This window comes from Puma concolor, chromosome D2 (genome assembly GCF_028749965.1).
Source record: "Puma concolor isolate L17-30 chromosome D2, mPumCon1.1.hap2, whole genome shotgun sequence".
NCBI lineage: Eukaryota > Metazoa > Chordata > Mammalia > Carnivora > Felidae > Puma > Puma concolor.
Window position 1 is genome coordinate 29,774,553 of NC_141677.1, and position 25,243 is coordinate 29,799,795.

Genomic DNA, 25,243 nt, shown 5'->3' on the forward strand with positions numbered 1-25,243 from the left:
AAATTACAAACCACATTTGTTAAGCCTTAGTTTATACAGCATTGTACTGTACATACTATATATATCCAAATTTCCAGCTATATCAAGGTTAAATAACTTTTCCAAAGGTAAAAATTATTTCTAGATTATAAAAAACTGTGTCCTGGTTCCAAACATCCTAAAGAGAATCCCTAGCTCTTGAAAATCTCGTTTCTCAGGTCATGGTTTCTAGTGCCCCAAAGCCATTTCTGGGTATCATAGAATCCCTTGACATAGACTGACCACAGGCTTAGTCAGGGTGTGGGAGGGGCAGATCCTCCTCCAAAAAAAAAAAAAAAAAAAAATGTGCAGGTCTCTCACAACAGGACAATCACCCCTGGGCAACCCCTTCAGAACAGAACAACAATCAGAGTTCAGAAATTCCTGGTGACCTCACCACTCTGCCCCAGCATAAGGATGTATATAAGGATGTATATAAGGATGCCCCAGCATAAGGATGTAAGGTAGTGGTTTCCAACTCTGCCTACACAATGTTGCAATTTAAAAGTTAAAATTTACAGTCTCCACCACCACCTTCTCAAACTTGAATGTGATACAAATCAACTGGGATCTTATTACACCATAGATTCTGATTCAGGGGGTCCAGGGTAGGGCATAAGGGACTTCATTTTTCAGGAGTTCCTAAGTGAGCATGATGCTATAAGTCCATGGACAACACTTCGGAGGCAGCAAGGTCTTACTCCAGTGGCTGTATAATACAATCACCTGGGAGGCTTTATAAAAACACTTTTTTTTAATGTTTATTTTTGAGAGAGAGAGAGAGAGAGACAGAGCACGCATGGGGGAAGGGGCAGAGAGAGAGGGAGACACAGAATCCAAAGCAGGCTCTAGGCTCTGAGCTCTTAGCACAGAGCCCTACGTGGGGCTCAAACCCAAACCATGAGATCATGACCTGAGCAGGAGTCAGACGCTTAACCGACTGAGCAACCCAAGCGCCCCAAGGGAAGCTTTTTAAAAATACTGTTAACAGGGTCCTACTCAAGATTCTGATTTAATCGGCCTTAGCTGTGGCCTGGGTAGCAGGATGTTTGTAAGTTCCTTACACAACGCCTTCATATAGCTGAAAGTTGAAAAGCCCTGGTGCAGATGATTATAAACGTACATGTGATAGGACACCACACCACAATTTCAGACTTGTGCATTATGAATCTCTTTCCTCACAGCAATTCCACCCCAAATGGGGTCCACCAAAAGCAAGATGCCATGGGTAGTCAAAAAACTTAGAGTCCACCATAACCTAATCCATACATGGATCCATAATGCTATCTAGTAGTGGACTGCTGAGTAAGGGAGAGCTACAGAACATGGATCCAAGACCTCTCAATAACAGTAGTTTTCCTAGAGCCGCTGCTAACAGTCCTACTGGGACCTAGGAGAGCTAACTGAGCACATTACAGAGAGTTGATAAGGAGGTTACCCTCAGGAATTCCTTATAAATTTATCCCAGATGAGCACCACCGAAATCCATTTAAAAGACAGGGAATGAGCCCTATACTAGAGCAAGCCTTGGGCCAAGAGGCAGAATCAGGTTCACTACTGGCTGATATAAAGGCCAGCATAGCATTTCTCACATTGTAATTACCTGGAAGCTTTTAAAATTACTTCTTGGTCCTACTCCCAAAGATTCTGATTTCATTGGTTTCCTGTGTGGCCTGGATATCAGGATTTTTTAAAGCTCCCCAGATAATTTTAATGTGCAGCCAGGATTGAAAACCACTGGACTAACAGGATGTCAATACAAATGGGAATTTTCTCAACTGCCTAGTTAGCACTCTTCTCCCAAGTGAGGCTCTTGTATCTCTCACAGAGCTTGGCCACAAATCACTCCATCATAATTTATGTCACAGGAACTCCCAACTGTGTATGGGATACTGCCCATTTCTTACCCTTCTTTAATCAGTAAATATAGATTATCTCCATGAGAAAATTGTCAGTGTAGAGCAGGGGCGTGCAAATTAGGCATCCAGGGCAAAATCTAGTCACTTGCCTATTTTGTAAATAAAGTTTTATTGGAACACAGCCATATTTTATTATAAACATCCATTTGTTTACGTATTGTCTATGGCTGCTTTCGAATTACAATGGCAAAGTAATTGCAATAGAGACCCTATGACTGTCAAAGCTGAACTATTCACTCTCTGGACCTGTACAGAAAAAGTTTGCATAGAGTTGTCAAGCTATAGATGCTGGGTGTTCTGAAATAATCCAGGAATGTCTGTGAAGGGTAGAATCACACTTAAAGCGGTGAAAATGATGACATCTGGGGAGATATGGACTCCTATCCCTTCAACCAGCTGAACCAGAATTTCTCCCATCAATCTAGCATTTTCCACTAAAAAGGCAGATGGATGTGGGCTTATCAGTCTATATCACCTGGCTGCCTATGGAACCCATTTATAAGAAAAAGACCTTATTCCACAACTAAGTTAGAAGTGGATACCTGTGATATCAGTCTGAATGTGCAGAGGAAAAGAGCTGTGATTAAAAGATAAAGTAACAACAGAAGTGGAATGGACTTGGGTGGTCAGAGAAACAAGAACAACATGGCAGCAACACTAGACTGAGTGGAAAGAAAATCAGAGCCTGACAGAATAAAAGGTCTAGGAAGCAAGTGAGTAGAGGTGAAAATATGCTGAGACTGACATCTGCTCACAGCTAATCTCAGAGCTACCAAATTCTGGTGGTGGGAGCAATCCTTATATATTCAGCCATGCACAATTCCTCATGCTATTTTAATCAATTAGCTATTAGTTTTTCTTATCCTTATTTTAATTTAAAATTTTTTAACGTTTATTTATTTTAGAGAAAGAGACAGAGAGTGAGTTGGGGAGGTGCAGAAAGAGAGGGAGACACAGAATCCAAAGCAGACTCCAAGCTCTGAGCTGTCAGCACAAAGCCCAATGCAGGGCTCAAACCCACAGCCTGATGTGGGGCTGACTCAAGCCAAAGTCAGACACTTAACTGACTGAGCCACCCAGGTGCCCCATCCTTATTTTAATTTAAAAAGTGGCTTCCTACTCTGGAAAACAGTGTGGAGGTTCCTCAGAAAATTAAAAATAGATCTACCCTATGACCTAGCAATAGCACTGCTAGGAATTTACCCAAGGGATACAGGAGTACTGATGCATAGGGGCACTTGTACCCCAATGTTTATAGCAGCACTCTCAACAATAGCCAAATTATGGAAAGAGCCTAAATGTCCATCAACTGATGAATGGATAAAGAAATTGTGGTTTAGGGGCGCCTGGGTGGCGCAGTCGGTTAAGCGTCCGACTTCAGCCAGGTCACGATCTCGCGGTCCGTGAGTTCGAGCCCCGCGTCGGGCTCTGGGCTGATGGCTCAGAGCCTGGAGCCTGTTTCCGATTCTGTGTCTCCCTCTCTCTCTGCCCCTCCCCCATTCATGCTCTGTCTCTCTCTGTCCCAAAAATAAATAAACGTTGAAAAAAAAAAAAAAAAAAGAAATTGTGGTTTATATACACAATGGAGTACTACGTGGCAATGAGAAAGAATGAAATATGGCCCTTTGTAGCAACATGGATGGAACTGGAGAGTGTTATGCTAAGTGAAATAAGCCATACAGAGAAAGACAGATACCATATGGTTTCACTCTTATGTGGATCTTGAGAAACTTAACAGAAACCCATGGGGGAGGGGAAGGAAAAAAAAAAAAAGAGGTTAGAGTGGAAGAGAGCCAAAGCATAAGAGACTCTTAAAAACTGAGAACAAACTGAGGGTTGATGGGGGGTGGGAGGGAGAGGAGAGTGGGTGATGGGTATTGAGGAGGGCACCTTTTGGGATGAGCACTGGGTGTTGTCTGGAAACCAATTTGACAATAAACTTCATATATTGAAAAAAATAAAAATAAAGAGTGGCTTTCTTTTTCTCAACTATAGAAATACCACAGAGACAACATCTTTATACTTACTAAGCCTTGAACCTGTAAGTGTTTAAAAGACATTCATTAATGAACTTCTAAGGTAACTTGTTGAAGTTAGAGTCAAAACCCCAATATTTGCATATAAAGTAATCTACAAGAACACTATATGCATGCAGACCTGTCTTTAAGATTTCCTTGGAATCTTCAAGATTAATTCTGACATAAATTCTATTGATAGAATAATCAGCAAAGCTACCAAAAAGAAGCTTGGTGATAAAACCAAGGAAACCTAAGCAAACAGCATCACACTCATTCAAAATGACGTACTGAAATGACAGAAAACCACCACAAACAAATGGAACTTGAATTCTTTTCTGAAAGAATCAAAGGAAACTACATTCTAGGAGGCTAAGAAGCCAAAGCATGTCTTCTCCCAGCTACAAAGAAATCAATCAGATCTGTCTACAGAATAGTAAGAAAAGAACCCTTTGGATATCTAAACATCTACTTGCTTTTTTTTTCTTTTCTTTCTCTTGGCTGAAGGAGAGGAGAAAGAAATTCTGTTGATAGTAGGGTGTGACAGAGGGGTTCTGCATAGAAGCCAGGAAAGAAAGAAAAACATGGTACTTGGGGGAGTAAGAATTCACCATCCAGGCACTTGGATTGGGATTTACACTAACAAGGAGAGGGGAGAGATTGGAAAAGAAGCTGAAAGGAGTTTTTTCATAACGAATTTTGTGTGGCTTTAGGTCACAAAAATTGCTTCACTGGGGCCCATGTGACAGCATACTTGGGAAGGGAGGCATTCTCCCGTCTCCTGTAGGAGCCCAGTGCCATTCTGCCACCTTGAGAACTGGCAGCTTTGGAAGAATTGGGACATGGCTACCTTGGCACGTCATTCCCAGATTCACAATGGGCATCATTGACAGCGAATCATCAAGACAAAGCTAAACGAAATGGGAAAACACAGCAGACAGTTTTGGAAGCAAAAGTGACTCATACCTCAGAGACTCCAAATTTTAGAGATGAGAAGAGAAACAAAGGAGAGACTTTGCAGGAAAATGTCCATCCTAACACAGGTAACGAGGAAAATTATGGGAACCCTGGATTGCTGCTACTAATGGAACTTCTTTTGAACTTGCAGACACTTCTTTTGAACTTTTCAGAACTTTCAGATGAGGAGGTAGGAAGCCAGGGAATCAGATCACATAAGGAAGAAAAGTATCTGGCCTATATGCCCAATGCTCAAGGGAACTGGAAACAGGCCCCACAGAGGCTAGAGTATAATTCTGAGACTAGAATGTGGTTTAGAAACTGGAAGAATACATTAAAACAATGGTAAATAGGTATTTTCACTGTCCCTCAATAGCAGGAGTTTGTGGATCTGAATTTGAAAACTGCTCCACTAGAACTCTCCTCCCTGTCTCTACTCCTTTCTTTAGTTTTGTACATGATGAAACTGTTTAACCCCAGATACTAACTGCTTAACTCTCAGTATGTAGTCAATTCCCCAAAAAGAGGATGGTGATAGAACCTATTCACCATCTTCTCCCAAAGGCAAAGCTCGTATGCCAGATTGCCTCATAGGCTTCTTGCCAACAAATAACTGTCAATAAATCAGCTGCCCACCAAAAAAGGAACCTCTAAGAAGAATGCAATTTGGAAGATAATAGTTACTGGAGATTTTCACAATATTCCCATTCTCCTGAGCACAGGATAGGATCACACATCCAGTATCCACAATGACCACATTACTTGCTTTGACAAAAGCAATATGAGTGAAACTGACATATATCACACCCGGGTGGACATTTTAGGAGACTTTGCATGATTCATCATGTTCTCTTTCCCTGTTACAATACTGGAAGTAAATACAGATATGAAGCCGGGTCTCTGGGTGCTGGTACTAAGTAGAGACATCCTGCTAACTTACAATGGACGTGTAGCATAAGCACAAAATGAACTTTTATTAAGCCTCAGAAATATGGGATTTGGCTTATCATAGCAAAATCTAGCTTATGCTGACCAATAAGAGTTGGCAGATATTCTTAAATTAGACCTATTGAATATTATTGAGTATATGAAACCATCCCCAAGGGACTTCCAGAAATAGATGGAGACACTATGCAAGTAGAAGCCAAGGAAAGGCCAAGAGAAGGTCCTACAAGAGTTAGGAATAGAGCCAGAGAAATAATGTTTATTACTATTGATTTAACTCTGTATTTACCTCTTGAAAACATAGGATATATACACATCATAAGATATACTTGAACCTTTACCCAAAAAAAACTTTGTACAAGATAACACGTTATACGAAGTTTGCAAATGTTTTTATCTTAAAAGATTTTGAGTAAGTCAGTTCTTTAAGTTCACTTTCAACATGAATCTGACACATAGCAAATTATATTTTGTGGCAAATAAGATTATAGACAGTTCCATTATGTAATGACTGTAGCATGATCTAGCAACTTTTATCTCCTTCAAAGAGTATACGACATACAGATGTAAATTCTTTTAATCACAATTGTGCATAAATAGACTTTCTGCACAGCACTGCCTAATTTGGATCTTGAAAGTGATAAAGTGCAGATGCCTACAGTTGCAATCATAAAAATGTAATTCCTGAGAAAAAAATTATTTCTGATACATTTGAGGAATTTATTACAGAGGGATGCAACTGTTTAAGTTATAACACAGAAAAAATGAAAGCAACTGATTGAAATATATCCCAGACAGAACATCCCTGTAAAATGACCTAGTAATTTACCTGTACCCAAGAGAAAAAAAAGTAGATTAAAGATAAATCAAGTTTGGTGGGGAACACTCTGATAACTATAAAAAGAGCAGAATAAAGATTTATGAATAAATGAATAGAAGCCAGAGTGACATAATAGTATCTATGGCCAGTTACTCCAAAAATTAAAATGTGATTTTGACTTTGAGTTATATACAGAGCTGGCAAGTAATTTCTGTGAAACCTTGAAAGCAAAGGAATATAACATTAAGATAAATAATGAGTAAAAGTGAGGATTTTTTAATGGGGTTACTACATTGATAACTTTATCTGGTGGCACTATGAGCTTAAAGATCATGAACTTCTTTTGGAATGTTTTCCAGTATAACCAGAGACAATATTACATACTTAAACCAAGTAAGTATTTCAAATTAAATACTCGTTGAAAAAAAAGTCAATACTACCCAAGGCAATCTACATATTCAATGCAATCCCTATCAAAATAACACCAACATTCTTCACAGAACTGGAACAAACAATCCAAAAATCTGTACGGAACCAGAAAAGATCCCAAATAGCCAAAGCAATTCTGAAAAAGAAAACGAAAGTTGGAGGCATCACAATTCCAGACTTCAAGATGTATTACAAAGCTGTAATCATCAAGACAGTATGGTACTGACACAAAAACAGACACTTAGATCAATGGAACAGAATAGAGAACCCAGAAATGGACCCACAAACATATGGCCATCTAATCTTTGACAAAGCAGGAAAGAGTATCAAATGGAATAAAGACAGTCTCTTCAGCAAATGGGAAAACTGGACAGCAACATGCAGAAAAATGAACCTGGACCACTTTGTTACACCATACACAAAAATAAACTCCATACACAAAAATAAATTCAGATGGATTAAAGACCTAAATGTAAGGCAGGAAGCCATCAAAACCCTCATGGAGAAAGCAGGCAAAACCTCTCTGACCTTAGCCACAGCAACTTCTTACTTAACGTGTCTCCGGAAGCAAGGGAAATAAAGGCAAAAACAAACTACTGGGGCCTCATCAAGATAAAAAGCTTCTGGACAACGAGAGAAATAATCAGCAAAACTAAAAGGCAATCAATGGAATGAAAGAAGATATTTTCAAATGGTATATCAGACAAAGGGCTAGTATCCAAAATCTATAAGGAACTTATCAAACTCAACACCCAAAAAACAAATAATGCAATGAAGAAATGGGCAAAAGACATGAATAGACATTTCTCCAAAGAAGACATCTAGATGGCTAACAGACACATGAAAAAAATGCTCAACATCACTCATCATCAGGGAAATACAAATAAAAACCACAATGAGATATCACCTCACACCTGTTAAAATGGCTAAAATTAACAACTCAGGCAACGACAGATGTTGGCAAGGATGCGGAGAAAGAAGAACCCTTTTTCACTGCTGGTGGGAATGCAAACTGGTGCAGCCACTCTGGAAAACAGTACGGAGGTTCCTCAAAAAATTAAAAATAGAACTACCCTATCACCCAGCAATTGCACTACTAGGTATTTATCCAAAGGATGCCAGGTGTGCTGTTTTGAAGGGGCACAATGCACCCCAGTGGTTATAGCAGCACTATCAATAGCCAAAGTAGGGAAAGAGCCCAAATATCCATCAACAGATGAATGGATAAAGAAGATGTGATATATATAAATATATATATATTATAGATAAATATAGATAAATATAGATATCTATAGACATTTATATATAGATATATCTATATTGATATAAATATCTACATCCATTTATCAGCAATCAAAAATAATGAAATCGTCATTTGCAACAACATAGATGGAACTACAGTGTTTATGCTAAGCAAAATTAGAGAAAGACAAATACCATATGACTTCACTCATATGTGGAATTTAAGATACAAACCAGATGAAGATAAGGTGAAGGGAAGCAAAAATAATATAAAAACAGGGAGGGGGACAAAACATAAGAGACTCTTAAATACAGAGAACAAACAGGGTTGCCAGAGGGGTTTTGGGGGGTGGATGGGCTAAATGGGCAAGGGGCATTAAGGAAGACACTTGTTGGGATGAGCACTGGTATTATATGTAGTGGATGAATCACTGGAATCTAGTCCTGAAATCATTATTGCACTATATGCTAACTTGGATGTAAATTTTAGAAATATAAAATAATAAAAATAAATAAAATAATAAAATAAAATAGAAAAAATAGAAAAAAATGCAATGAGATATTCAGTATGATGCTATTCTAGAAAAATGCACCTAAAATACAATTTAAGGAAAATTTTTACTTGTATTGATAGGTAATACATGATCAAAGTGACAGATACAAGAACTCTGTACATCAACAAAAGGTCAGTTATATTAATAATTCTTTGAGTTAGACATGCGCTGGTTTTTGATAAGAATAATCCCATTAAAATGAAAATCAAGAGTATGTCCAAATCATTTGCTGCACTAGAATTCTCCTTTATGGGATAATTTCTAAACATAGTAAATATTCTATAAATTATTAATACTTTAATTTGATTTGAATCTTGCTAAGATCTAGAAACTTTTTTCTAACTGGGATATTGGTGAACTAGTATACCAACTGCCTTTAAGAAATCAAGAAACATGTTCAAAAACATTCACAACAATCTTAAGGACCATAAAATTAGCAACTACACTTACATATAACTGAGAACTATCTAGCATATAATAAATACTAATTATTCTTTCCCTGACACATTTACTTGTAGATCATGAAGAAGTATGAATCCAAGCACCATATTTAAACCCCTGTGAAGTAATAACATGACCACACTTTTTAAAAGAGTTAAATTTCTTTCCAATCAAATAAAATTATTACAGGTCATTTTACCCTTTTAATTTTCTACATGGACTCATCAAGTGTTTATAGATTATTATAATAGTTTTTAAACATGCCAGGAAATACACATAAACTGTGAACAGCATACTCTTCAATGTGAATTTATTTAAAATATTCCCTATTGACTGCCTTATCAATGTACTTGACTAAACCAAACTATTTATTGGTTTCAGTTAGAACATAAAAAGTAGTTTCTTCATAATGATACTTTCTCTATTCATAAACAATATGTCAGCAGCCTTTGTGACTAGCAAGTCTTAAGTGACCAACTCTAATGTTCTACTCTTACAGGACAAATAAAGGTTATGTGGTTGCATTACTGCACTAGCCTTTATCACTAAATGAAGGCCATTACCCTACTCACATCTAGTAATTGCAGAGGAACAAAATCTTAAATGACTTGTGAGAACTCATTTTATAACTTTCAAAAACCATAACAATTCTCATTACTTGCTCACTTACTTTTACATTTAGTAACTAATCCTAGGGAGACAATTTGAACTGATGACAAAAATTTATATACAAAGATGTTCAACACAACATTATTCATAACAGTAAAAAAGCAAAAACAACCTGAATGTCCCAAAATGGGAGGCTGCTTTATTTTTTTTTATGAAATTTATTGTCAAATTGGTTCCCATACAATACCCAGTGCTCATTCCAACAGGTGCCCTCCTCAATGACCATCACCCACTTTCCCCTCCCTCCCACCCCCCATCAACCCTCAGTTTGTTCTCAGTTTTTAAGAGTCTCTTATGATTTGGCTCCCTCCCTATCTTTTTTTTTCCTTCCCTTCTCTCATGGTCTCCAGTTAAGCTTCTCAGTATCCACATAAGAGTGAAAACATATGGTATCTGTCTTTCTCTGTATGACTTACTTCACTTAGCATAACACTCTCCAGTTCCATCCACGTTGCTAAAGGGCCATATTTCATTCTTTCTCATTGCCACGTAGTACTCCATTGTGTATATAAACCACAATTTCTTTATCCATTCATCAGTTGATGGACATTTAGGCTCTTTCCATAATTTGGCTATTGTTGAAAGTGCTGCTATAAACATTGGGGTACAAGTGCCCCTATGCATCAGTACTCCTGTATCTCTTGGGTAAACCCCTAGCAAGGCTATTGCTGGGTCATAGGGTATATCCATTTTTAATTTTTTGAGGAACCTCCACACTGTTTTCCAGAGTGGCTGCACCAGTTTGCATTCCCACCAACAGTGCAAGAGGGTTCCCGTTTCTCCACATCCACTCCAGCATCTATAGTCTCCTGATTTGTTCATTTTGGCCACTCTGACTGGCGTGAGGTGATATCTGAGTGTGGTTTTGATTTGTATTTCCCTGATGAGGAGCGACGTTGAGCATCCTTTCATGTGCCTGTTGGCCATCTGGATGTCTTCTTTAGAGAAGTGTCTATTCATGTTTTCTGCCCATTTCTTCACTGGATTATTTGTTTTTCGGGTGTGGAGTTTGGTGAGCTCTTTATAGATATTTGGATACTAGCCCTTTATCCGATATGTCATTTGCAAATATCTTTTCCCATTCCATTGGTTGCCTTTTAGTTTTGTTGATTGTTTCTTTTGCAGTGCAGAAGCTTTTTATCTTCATGAGGTCCCAATAGTTCATTTTTGCTTTTAATTCCTTTGCCTTTGGGGATGTGTCAAGTAAGAAATTGCTGTGGCTGAGGTCAGAGAGGTCTTTTCCTGCTTTCTCCTCTAGGGTTTTGATGGTTTCCAGTCTCACATTCAGGTCCTTTATCCATTTTGAGTTTATTTTTGTGAATGGTGTAAGAAAGTGAGGCTGCTTTAAAAAACTATGGTGCAGGGGTGCCTGGGTGGCTAAGTCAGTTGAGTGTCTGACTCTTGATCTTGACTCAGGTCACAATCTCACAGTTCATGAGTTTAAGCTCCACATCAGGCTCCGCACCGGAAGTGCAAAGCCCACTTGGAACTCTCTCCCTTTTTCTTTCCCCTCCTCAGCTCATGCTCTAGCACTCTCTCTCAAAATAAATAAATAAACTTAAAGAAAACTATGGTGCAGCAATATAATTAAACCACAATTTTATGAAATCATGCTTACAAAGAATGGGGAAATTATTAAAATATCACTTTAAATAGGAAAGTGAAATAAAACCTTACATATACAGTATTATTTCCACCTTGTTTACATATATTCTTCATATATATGATATAAATTATATATAACATATATGTTCTTTAATATTATAAAACTCTAAGAATAATAAAAATCCATAATTTTAGTATATTGCAAGTAAATACAGCAAAACATTGTTTACCTCTTGGTTGTAATAATTGAGTGATTTTTATTCTCATATTTTTGGTTTTGGTTTTGCTTTATTTTGTTTTGCTTTTCTACTTTTTTCAGTGAACTTTACCAGAAAAACAATAAATAAGCTTTTTTGTTTCTTTTTAACATGAGAGAATTCAGTAGGTGGCTAAAATAGGGATTTTAATGAAGTCTACATACTCATCAAGTATCAATTTCACACCAGGTATCAGTGCTGTTAAGAATGCCAACGTTCATGATTAAGTTTTCATCAGTAAAGCATATGTTTTGTGTTTCCAGTAGCAGATATCTTCTATGGGTGTGCTAAGTAAAATCATGCACAGTCTATTCTGAGTTACTGCCCTCCTCACCATCTACCCCACAAAGAAGAAAAGCAGAACATTTTTAAAGTATCAGAGGTGGGGTGCCTGAGTGGCTCAGGCATTTAAGCATCAGGCTCATGTTTTTGACTCAGGTCATAATGTCACAGTTTGTGAGATCAAGCCCTGCGTCCAGCTCTACGCTGACAGCATGGAGCCCACTTGGGATTCTCTCTCCCTCTCTCTCTCTGCCCCTCCCCTGCTCACTCTGTCTCTCTCCCTCTCTCTCTCTCTCCAAATAATAAATAAAGTATCAGAGGTAAAATCAATGCAGTTTCTCACTCAAGTAACTTTTGAGTGCTTCAAAGCCCTAAAAAAGGGATGATTTAACAATCCCATTTACAATTACACCAAAAAAGAAAAAAATACTTAGGAATGAACTTAAACAAGGAGGTGAAAGACCTCTACTCCAAAAATTAGAAAACACTGATGAAAGAAATTCAAGATGACCCAAACAAATGGAAAGATATTCCATGCTCATGGACTGAATGATTCAATATTGTTAAAATGCCAATACTACCTAAAATAATCTTCAGACTTAATGTAATGGCTATCAAAACCCAACATGTTTCACAGAAGTAGAATAATCCTAAAATTTGTATAGAACCACAAAAGACCCCAAAGCCCAAGAAATCTTGAAAAAGAACAAAACTAAAGGTATCACAATCCCAGATTTCAAGACACACTACAAAGCTGCAGTAGTCAAAACAGTATGGTTCTGGCACAAAAACAGACACCTAGATCAACTGAACAGAGTAGAGTCCAGTAATAAACCCACACTTATTCATGGTCAACAATAGGGAAAAGACAGTCTCTTCAACCAATGGTTCTGAGAAAACTTGACAGCTACATACAAAAGAATGAAAATAAACCACTTTCTTACACCACACACAAAAATAAACTCAAAATGGATGAAAGACCTAAATGTAAAGCCTAAAACCTTAAAATTCCTAAAAACAAAACAAAACAAAACAAAACAAAAAAACAAAAAACACCACAGGTAGTAATTTCTTTTACACTGTCTGTAGAAACATTTTCTAGATATGTCTCCTAGGCAAAGGAAACAAAAGCAAAATTAAACTGTTGGGACTATACCAAAATAAAAGGCTTTTGCACAGCAAAGGAAAACGTCCACAAAACAAAAAGGCAACCTAGTGAACTGGAGAAGATATTTGCAAATTATATATCCAATAAAGGGTTACTATCTAAAATGCATAAAGAGCGGCGCCTGGGTGGTTCAGTCGGTTAAGTGTCCAACTCTTGCTGTCAGCTCAGGTGATGATCCCACGGTTCGTGAGACTGATCCTTTTGCTGGGCTCTGCACTGACAGCACAGAGCCTGCTTGGGAGTTTCTCCCTCCCTCTCTCTCTGCCCCTCTCCCACTCATGGACACACACGATTCCCCCCACAAAATAAATAAATAAACATTTAAAATATATAAAGAACTTCTATAACCCAACACACACCAAAAAAAAAAAAAGCAATAATCCAATTATAAAATGAGTAGAGGACCTGAAGAGACATTTTTCCAAAGAAGACATATAGATAACAGACACTTGAAAAGATCCTCAACATCACTCATCATCAGGGAAATGCAAATTAATACTGCAATGAGATATCACCCTACACCTGTCAGAATGGCTAAAATCAAAAACACATAAAACAAGTATTGGAGAGAACATAAAGAAAAAGGGACCCTCGTGCATTGTTGGTGGGAACAAAACCTGCAGCAACCACTGTGGAAAACAGATTGGAGGCTCCTCAAAAAATTAAAAATAGGGTCACCATATAATATAGTAATTCCACTACTGGGTATTTACACAAAAAATATAAGAACAGTAATTCAAAAATATATATATGCACTCCTATGTTTACTGCAGCATTATCTGCAATAGCCAAATTATGGAAACAGCCCAAGTGTCCATCAATGGATGAATGGATAAAGATGTGTTATATATACACTGGAATATTAGTCATCTAAAAAAGAATAAAATCTTGCCATTTTGCAACAACATGAATGGACCTAGAGGGTATAATGCTAAGTGATATATGTCAAGAAAAAAAAAAGAAAATACCACATGATTTCATGTATATGTGAAATTTAAGAAACAAATGAACAAAAAAAAAGAAAGAAATAAAGAAAAAAAAAAACAACAGCAACAACAACAACAACAAAAATAGGCACTTGAATTCAGAGAACTGGTGTTTGCCAGAGGGGACATAGGGGAATGGGTAAAATAGATGAATAAAATTAGGAGTAAACTTATCATGATGAGTACTGAGAAATGTATAGAATTGTTGAATCATATTGTATACCTGAAACTAATAAAATACTGTATATGAATTATACTTGAATAAAAAAGAAAAAGAGATAATTTGTCTTAGAAGGTATAATGTGTGATAAGCCTAAAGAGAAGTTCCCTCACAAATTTTGGGTTAAGGACAAAAAATTTAAGTCTATAGCATTGTATAAGTTTTTTCAAGTTCTGCTTTAAGAACTCCAATAAATAAAATCTGGACTTACATAATAAGTCAGAGAATCATGATGTATATTATGAAAAGATTATTGACTTTATGAAAGACTTTATCACAGAATTTCTTAAATAGTTGCTTTTCTCATACAGTTTGGTATTTTAAAAATAATTTCCTACTTGACAAGTGAGCCACTATGTGCCTTGGGACAAGTCATTGAAAGTCTCTAGGCTCAACTTCCTCATCTATATAATAAAGATGGTTTTAACATGCTGCCTACCTCACTCAGTTTTCATGACTATAAAACAAGAGTATTTATATAAAGATACTTTGAAAGCTGTATATACATATTTTTATGGCTGTTGCTTTTAAAAGAGAATCTGGAGGGGGTAACTTTCATAAATTTCTTATTATTACTAAATATATAATTTTTTATATTTTAACAGCACTTTAAAGGACAATTTGAGATGACATACTCATTCTATGAAAATCAACTCTTTTCTTGGTTCATGATCTACTTTTCCCATGTTTTTAGGTCTTCTTCAGTTACACATTGTTATTCCCATGGTCTTAATACCTGGATTATGAGAGGTTCCAGTAGCTTCTCTACAGTGAATGTTTGGACCTGCAGATCCTGAGGATCAATATTCAGTGTGATTGGTGTTTCAGCTGACATGCTGCCTGTGCACAAAAGCAAAAAAAGACACTTATTAATAAAGAAAAATACTTTCTAAAGGGGAAGCACTAATGAAAACCATAGAGTACATGAGATCTGTATTCAGCACCTCTTCCTGATATCGGCCATAGCTCTCAGATGACCAGGGTGCCAAGTTCACCAACAGAGAAATGAGATATTCCCCATCTGTTCTTGGAGGTCATGTGGTCTAGAATTAGATCTTCCAATGAATTAATCTATGTTAGTATATGTTCATGACTAAAATAATAACCCAGGGTGAGTTTACATTTGGCCAGGAATCTTAAGGAAAAAAGAATGGCCAAATTGGTGAGACATATTTTACAGCATGCAAGTGCTTTGACTTCCGTGAAATCATAGCACTGAGGCAGCCAGCACTCATATTTTGCTTGTTCTTGCTAATGATGACTCAGATGAGGAGGCAAATAGAACTTTGGAAGACATATGACACATCTCTATCTGGGGAACTGTTTGAGGGTTTGATTGGAAAAGAAAGTTGGGGGCAATTTACTTTCCTGTATAGAAAATAAACTAATTTAAATTGGCATGGTTATACATAAAAAGAGAAGAGATTGATACTTGGGCAAGACAAAATAAGAAAAAAATTATAAGCCATCTTTAAGGCATTGACATTAATCTCAGAAATCAGTGAGATTTTTGCATAAGAACACACATATATATCAGAAGACCATAAATGGCATGTATCATAACATATTCAAGTCAACAAATTGGCTATAAAGACTATTACCTAAATCATTAAGCTTACAAATTGGTATCAACTTATTCATAGTCAAGTATTTACTGAAGGTCCACAGAAATAAACAGTAAGAAACATGTATCACCTGTATGTAACTTAGTCTCAAAAAAAAATTATAGTCCACAGAAACATGTGTTACTATCAGTGAAAAAACATTCCCACTTAGCTCTTACCCATTTTCTTCTATAGTTTCCTATATTTGCAGGCTAAGAAAATATTAGATTCTGCCCCCAGAAAATATCCAGATATTCCCTATGGCACTCAAGGAAACTAAAACAAAAATAATTAGGAAGTACAATAGTACTCCCTCCTTATCTACAGTTTTACTTTTTGTGGCTTCAGTTACCCACAGTCAATCATGGTCCAGTCCAGAAACAGATGATCCTCCTTCTGACATATCACCAGAAAATGAATAGAAGCCTAACACTGCATCACAATGCCTAGGTCATTTAACTCACTTCATCTAATCAAATAGGCTAATTTTACCATCTCACAAGAAGATGAAGACTGAGCACAATAAGATATTTTGAGGAAAAGAGATAAACTATATCGCATAACTTTTATTATACTATATTGTCATAATTTTTCTATTTTATTATTGTTATTAATCTCTTACTGTGCCTAAACTTCATCACAAGTACATATATATAGTAAAAAAAACATAGTATACACAGAGTTTGGTACCATCTAGGATTTCAGGCATCCACTGGGGGTCTTGGAACATATTCCCCATGAATAAAAGGGGACTACTATACATTTAGTTTAGTTTATGATTTTAGATATAAAGGTAGATAATTGTTTTCTTTTTAATTGACAAATGAGTTCTATGAATGGACAATGGAAGTACAGATAACTGAGGGAAGGAAGGAAAGAAGGATGCAAGGAAGGAGGGAAAGAAGGATAGAGGGAGGAAGGGAGAAAAAAGAGAGGCAAATGGGAAGAAGGGAGTGATGGAGGAAAGAAGGGAGGGAAGGAAAGGGGGAGGGAGGAAGGAACAAGTACACATTTTCATGGTGTCTTTCTCATCCAGAATCAATCGTTTCAACAGTCCTTTAAATCTCAGTGATTTTAGGAGAGAGGAATGTTCTTTTTCCAACACCCTTGCCTCCAACCCCCAGGGTAGGGCCCATGTCCCCCCAACTGCTTCCCCTAATAGTCTATTCCCATTCTCCTCCTAGACCTTTACAACTCCCATTGGCTTACCTCCATAAAATCAGCATCTCCTTGCTCATCAACCTCTCCCACTCTACTGGATCCTTCCCCTAGATCCATAAATGTGTTACTGTATTTATTCCAAAGATAATCATGATCTCCATGTGTATATGTAGGTGAAAAGATCAGTGCTTCTTATCAGCAATGGCCAAACTATGGAGAGAACCCAAATGTCTACCAACTGATGAATGGATAAAGAAGAGGTAGTATGTATGTATATATATTTCAGACTGTGTATACACACACACACACACACACACACACACACACACACGTACATTTCTTACTGTTTATTTCTTTGGACCTTCAGTAAATACTTGACTGTGAACAATTTAATACTAATTTGTGGGCTTAGTGATTTGCATAATAGTCTTTATGGACAATTTGTTAATTTGAATATGTTATGATATATGCCATTATATATACATAGACATATGTATATAAAATAGAATATTACTCAGCTGTCAAAAAGAATGAAATCTTGCCATTTGCAACAACATGGATGGAGCTAGAATGTATTATGCTAAATGAAATAAGTTAGAGAAAGATAAATACCATATGATTCCACTCATGTGTAATTTAAGAAACAAAACAGATGAACATATGGGAAGGAGGAGGGGAAAAGAGGAGAGAGGGAAACAAACCACCAGAGGCTCTTAACAACAGAGAACAAACTGAGGCTTGATGGAAGAAGGTAGGTAGGAGATGGGCTAAATGGGTGATAGGTATTAAGGAGGGCACTTGTGATGAGCATTGGGTGTTGTGGGTGGGTACTGTGATGAGCGTTGGGTAAATGTAAGTGGGTGTATGTATGTGGGTGGGTGTTTTGGGTATTGTGATAAACACTGGGTACATGATGTACGTGGTGATCACTGAATTCTACTCCTGAAACCAATATTGCACTGTATGTTAACTAAAATTTAAATTTAAAAAAGAAGATCAGTGCTTCACCAAGGCCATTCCACACTGTATACCTGATACACATGCAGAGACACATACACACGAAACCATCCTGTAACTAAAAAATCATCTTCATTAACTCTTGCCTTGATTAACTCTAATTCTTAGATTAATAACATAATTTTTTAATAGAAGCAAATACTATAAAAGCTAGAAGAATTACTGCACTTCAGATGCTATGCTACATGATTACACTCCATGATTCTATTACTATAAAAATAGATATTTAAAGTATTCTTGAAAATAATACCAACAGTTGTCCCCAGTGACTTAACATAGAAATTTGTACATAGTCAAGATAATGAATTTCAACTCTGCTTATAATCAAATATACTTCTAATTCTTACAATTCTTTTACATATCTTCAACAAAGTTTGATGTTAAAAACAAAGACAATTAGGCTGGAAGTCTCAAAGTAACCAATTATGAAAAATCTAATAATTCCAGAAGCATTTGAGTACAAATTACATTATCCAACATTGACCATACTGCTAAAAACACTAATACATACTAATCACTTTGTGTATAGTACTGAAACATTTTCTAGTCATCAGGAAATTATAAGCAATTTGAAGTGGGAAAACAACTTATGTTTTGAGTGCCCTAGAGTTAGTCTACCCGTGTTTTCAAGCAGCTATATAAAACATTACTATTCATCTACAAAAGACTACAGCTGGCCCTTGAAAAACAGGCTTGAACTATGTAGGTTCACTTATATGTGGATTTTTTTCAGTACAGCACTATAAAAGTATTTTCTCTTCCTTACAATTTTCTTAATAACATCTTCTTTTCTCTGGCTTACTTTATTGTAAGAACAGAATATACTATATATATACATATAATACAAACATGTTAATTGACTGTGTATGTTATTGGTAAGACTTCCCATCAACAGTAGGCTATTTGGGGGCAAAGTTATATGCTGAGGGTGCCTGGGTGGCTCAGTCAGTTAAACATCTGACTTTTGGTTACAGCTCAGGTCATGATCTTATGGTATGTGAGTTCAAGCCCCACATTGGGCTGCACGCTGACAGTGCAGAGCCTGCTTGGGATTATTTCTCTCCCTCTCTCTCTGTGCCCTTCCTGTACTCTCACTCTCTCTCTCTCTCTCTCTCCCTCTCTCTCTCTCTCTCTCTCTCAAAATAGATAAACTTAAATTTAAAAAAAAAAATACCCTCATTCGGGGCACCTGGGTGACTCAGTCCATTGAGCTTCCAACTTTGGCTCAGGTCATGATCTCACAGTCTGTGAGTTCGAGCCCCACATCGGGCTTTGTGCTGACAGCTCAGAGCCTGGAGCCTGCTTCCGATTCTGTGTCTCCCTCTCTCTCTGACCCTCCCCCATTCATGCTCTGTCTCTCTCTGCTTCAAAAATAAATAAACATTACTTTTTTTTTAAATACCCTCATTAAAAAAAAAAAAGTTATACACTGATATTCAGCTGTGCAGGGACACGGAGTGTCAGTGCCCTGAATCCTTGCATTGTTCAAGGATCAACTGTACTATAAATGTTGAGAATTTTATCTAAAACCCACATATAGACCTTTATGTGATTTAGGGCTTTACTATAGTGTTTCTCTCTCCTTTTCACTGGTTTTATTTCCTTTCTAAAAGTAGAAACACAATCTCTTTACTCAGCTATTTATCTGAAATACAGAAATCATGTTTCAATAAAGGCCCCATCACTATTGTCAAATGGTTTATTTCAAATGCATTTCTAGCACTGAAATGTTTTGTTTTGGTTTGTCTTGGTTTTGGTTTGGGGTTTGGTTTTTTCCCATCATTCCACCTATCATTCTGATTCCCTCTAACAGAGGCAAATCTAAATTGGCAAATAGGATATTCCTATGGTGACCTTTCTGTATGGCCCAGAACCAATACATAGGCAATAAAATATGTCCTTCAGTCTCCATAACCATAGGGTTCCATCAAATGAGTGCTCACAAAAGAGTTCATTTATTACCCCTCTCGTGACAGGTACTATCCCACATATAAAACAAGTCAAGATTAATGACATTGTTTTGTTCTTTTATATCAGGGACAAAAAGTAAAGGAATGTTGTGAACTCAAATAAGATCTAAGTGGACTTTCACATATCCTTTCACTACAGATTTCACAACTGATTTTCAAAGCTACACTGAGCATCAGAAATTGGAGCAAGGAAAATAAAAAATTAAGAATAAAAATTATCCATATCATATATAATCCTGCTAAAAGAATGCTTCAGCAAAGAGATAAAAGACAAACCTAATTCAGCCAAAGTATCTTCTAAAACTGTGATTATGTCTTTAATACACATTAATTAAAGAAAGTTGTTGAGAAGCTCATTTTTTCATGCAAAATTATAGAATAATAAACCAACAAGTCCTTGAAGAACCTTAGCTACCTATAATTATTCTTCTTTGAATAAATGCTGTTTCTTATAAAAATCTTTTTGATCTTTTGTATCTGTCCTGTTCAATAATCCTGATTGATTGGAGATCAGGGCAATAATAGGCAGAAAACTGCAGAACTTTGCAAATGAAGTCAAAGCAAGGTCAAAGTCTGACAAATTGTTACCAACTTCTTAGAGCAATTCCACAATGTGAATCAAAACAAAAATCCTACCAGGTGGTGGGCATTATAATCTGAGACATTTGCATTTTATAATCCATAAAATCTTAAAAGTTAGAGAGTACTTCCCAAACAATTCAAGAATAACTCCTACAACATCCTTCATTTCAACAATGTACTGAACTTAGATGAACAGAAACTCTGAGACATTCACTATACTTAGATTCTGGTGATTACTTTTAAAAAGTTCTTCCTTCTGTTGAATTGAAATCTGCCACTTTTTTACTTCTCTCCAAAAGAGACTGTTTTATAAAGTGGAAAGGTAAAGGTTTGTAGACAAAAAGACTAGATGAAACTCCCAGTTTTCAGAATCAAAGGTAAGAAAACAACTTGACAGCAGTAATAGATGTCTCCAGGGAGGGTCCTTAAGGTGGAGCAAATGCACCCATATGTGGACCCTTCCCTTCTCCCCACACTGTCTTATCCACATGCCTCAATTCCCTTTATTCCATTTTATTCCCTGCTTGAAATGGAACTTATATCAATTCTAAATTCATTTAGTTTAACAAGCATTTCATTTCTAAATGCAGCTAACTCAGAGGTCATGGAGTGCACATATTCAAGCACACATTAATATGAACTAGCTCATTCCTCTCCATCTAATACCCATATGTGTCACTACTGTAACACAGACCACATTGTACTCCAGTCATATCCCGACAACAGAGGAATTTTAGATCAGAGAGATGCAGAGGGAGGTCAGTGGAAAATGACCCATTTACAAAATTTGCCTTGGGGTGGCCATTCCTTCATAAACATTAAAGAGAAAAGTTTCCACATACTTCTCCCTACTTTAACACATGATCTCCTATCTCCAAATTCTGAAGCTCAGGCTCCTCTTAGTAAAGCTGTAATCCTTCTACATAAATTAACATGTTCTTATGGGATAGCTTGGAAATCTAATCATCTATAATATGGTTCCTACAGAAAAGGCTCTAACACCAAATATTCAATTTTTAAAAATAAACTCTGTAACAGTTTGTAAGGTAACAGCTTATTCTCCTTTAAGATTATTAAATTCCATAACAGAGTCATCATACTTATCTAATTAATCTCATTTTGTACTCACTTTTCAGCTAAACTGTTCAATTACTTTTCACAAGGATTACTGCAAACCCAAGTCTCCCCATCATATATTTGGACAATTAATTTTTATTTGCCCCTAAATGCAGAGTCTTATTTTGTCCTCCTAACATTTCATCCTGCAGAATCTGGACTTTTGCTCTCACCAGTCAAAAATTGATTATTAGACAATCCTTCTATTTATTCCATTAATTGAATATGACTATAGTCTCCAGTTAAATCAATGAACAAGTGAGAGCAAGGCATGGAAAATGATTTTGATACCACTAGAAATCTCTTTCCACATATGACAATCAAGTAAAAAACACTGTAGATAGTATCTTTTCAACCAATTATTAATCATTTCTGTGTGAAATAATCCACTTTTTCATCTTGTCAACAAAATATATGAAGATTTTTTTAATGCTTTACTAAAATAAAGACACCTTTACTTTCCTATTTAAGAATTCAATTTAAGGGTGACTGGATGACTCAGTTAAGTGTCTGACTTTGGCTCAGGTCATGATCTCATGGTTTGTGAGTCTAAGCCCTGCACCAGGCTCACTATTGACAGTGCAGAACCCTCTCCAGATCCTCTGTCTCCCTCTCCTTCTGCCCACCCCCACACTCTCCCTTTCTCAAAAATTAATAAACATGAAAAAAATAATTCAATTTTAAAAATCTAGTTTGACATTACTCACTCTTGGAGAATCCATGCTGAATGCTACTAATTACTGCCATTTATTTACATTTTAATTCTTCAGTTTTCCTAAAGTTTGGTGCCTAGATGTCCAGTCTAATTTTAAAGGCTACCTTTTTATCTCTTTTGAAAATATGGATATTTTGTTTTGTACTGCTTTCTGACAGGTCTATTATTTCTTAGTGACTCCCAAGTTCTGTGATCACATTAGCAGATCATTTTAGAATTAAGGGATATACTTTTTCACAATATATATAATTCAACTAATTTGAAACAATTTTATTTATTATTTTGAGATACAGAGACAGAGTGTGAGCAGGGGAGGGGCAGAGAGAGAGGGAGACACAGAATCCAAAGCAGGCTCCAGGCTCTGAGCTGTTAACACAGAGCCCGCATGGGGCTTGAACTCACAGACCACAAGATCATGACCTGAGCTGAAGTCAGACGCTTAACCAATTGAGCCACCTAGGTGCCCCAACTCAACTAATTTAAACTTTTATTTTCATCATCTAGGGTTTCAATTTTTTTTATTAATTAAAATTTTATTAAGTAATACAAGGTTCAAAAACATATATGGTTACAAACAAGTCTCTCTCCCATCCTTGTCCTCCAGCCACCTAATTTCTCAGGCAACTGCTAGGTCCATTTTCTCAAACAGTTCCAGAGATATCATATGTAATACCAGCATATGAGTATTTATATTTTAATACAAATTCTAACAGACCTGCTTTTTCCACTTCATTCAATTCCCCGGTGCTATTGCTTGTTCTACTTTGCCAATGTGACATCATAGTTTATGTGTATTATCTGTCATCTTTTTTTATAAAGGTTTTTAATGTTTTATTTTATTTTTGAATGAGAGAGACAGACAGACAGAACACAAGTGGGGGAGGAGCAGAGAGAGAGGGAGACACAATCTGAAGCAGCTCCCAGCTCTGAGCTGTCAGCACAGAGGCCCATGCAGGGCTCGAACTCATGAAACACAAGATCATGACCTGAGCCAAAGTCAGATGCTTAACCAACTGAGCCACCCAGGCACTCCATCTGTTAATCTCACATCACCAGACTCACGCAGAGAACATATCACTTCCTTATCCTTTTTAGTTCTCTTTCTCTCAGTCTATAACTTTGGAAGTCCCTTTTTGTTTCCTTCAGCATTCCTTCCAACCATAACACAAATGAGATGTGCATCAGCCTTCCCCACAGTCTTTTCCTAGTTTCAGCCATTCTCTTTTATTTATCGTAATATCTCCCTCCTCCCATCTTTGATCCATGTTCTTTTCAAATTTGTGCTCCCTACACAGAAACACTGAGATTTGGGTCCACTGATGTTATTGTTAAATGATCATTTATAAAGCACTTAAATTTATCAGTCACTATCCTAGATTCTGGTGTAAGAAAAAGTAGTAAAGCTAAGGCCCAGCTAGCCATCCATCTTCTTTCTTCATTTTTAATTCATCAAGTTTCTCTTATGCTCATATACAATCCCTTAAAATCATACGTATCATTAATCTAACTTTCTGAAATTTGCTTCTCTTAAAATCTAGGACACGTGTGTAACTGTGTCTAACAATGTCTTGTTTACAATTGTCACCTCTACAACAAAACAGTCACTCTTTCCCAAACCAGTACCATCCATAGACCAAAACAAGAGCTGCCCCACTCCTGATCCTCATGCTTTGGAAGAGTCCCTGGGACCAAGGTAATATGGCCACCCAGAGCCCACAGCTACCTTTCCTGACTGACATGCTTAGGGTATCCACTACCCCACCTCTCTGTTTAAGCAGCCCATGCCTACTTCCAGGGCGTATGCCAGCCTCTTCCTGCATTCCATCCTACCAAAAATAAATGACTCAGTGTTCATCCCTACACTTGAAAGGTGGCTGAGAGGCCGCTTTTTACTAATGCATATTGATGTAGTTTGTATGTGCAGGCAGGATTGTCCACTTGCATGTGCTTGAGGCCTCTCAAATGCAAATCAGAGCCAAAAGCCAAAAGAGAAGGGGGCCAACCATATATCAGGAGCAGGAGTGAGCTCCCCATCCACCACCTAATTCTAACAAGAAACTTCAAGGAATCCAAGAATTCTAAATCCAAATCTTGTCTTCCAGGTCATTTTGAAAGTATATTTCTCAAGGTAGAAAGACAGGAGGAAACAACCTACTAGAACAGCTTGTTAGCTTGCTTATAACTTTTACATATACAAGTATGATATACAGACCCCCATTTACACCTTCACTCTGCTCTCTACAAATGTTAAAAACAGACCTGCCCAAACTTTCTAGCATTCCCTATCACTAAGTTCCTCCTTGTTAGTCAAATTTGTTCCTTTCATTGTTTCCTCAATCTTCTAAGATGTAGTTGACCCAGAGGTAGAGTAAAAATTCAGTTGTTCCACTTTTAAGAGAAGACTAGTTGATGTTTTTCAAAATGTATCATCTCACTATGTTACTATAACAGTTTTTTAATCTTCAGCAGGAAAATTTTGACACAATAAGCTTTTGCAACAATACCACTTCCCTTTTCTTCTCTTTTTTCCCCCTCATCCAAATGTTCCATT

The 25,243-nt window shown here is 36.8% G+C and overlaps 1 protein-coding gene across 4 annotated transcripts in view; it reads right to left on the reverse strand.

The window, feature by feature from the left end:
- The window catches only part of CTNNA3 (catenin alpha 3), a 1,810,934-nt gene that overhangs the window by 1,696,536 nt on the left and 89,155 nt on the right, over nucleotides 1-25,243 (reverse strand). For all 4 annotated transcript variants that reach the window (XM_025917933.2, XM_086679821.1, XM_086679822.1 and 1 more), the window contains exon 2: nucleotides 15,264-15,367. In XM_025917933.2, coding sequence (XP_025773718.1) covers nucleotides 15,264-15,362 — 99 coding nt within the window. In that variant the 5' untranslated portion in view covers nucleotides 15,363-15,367. The remainder of the gene's footprint in view (nucleotides 1-15,263; nucleotides 15,368-25,243) is intronic.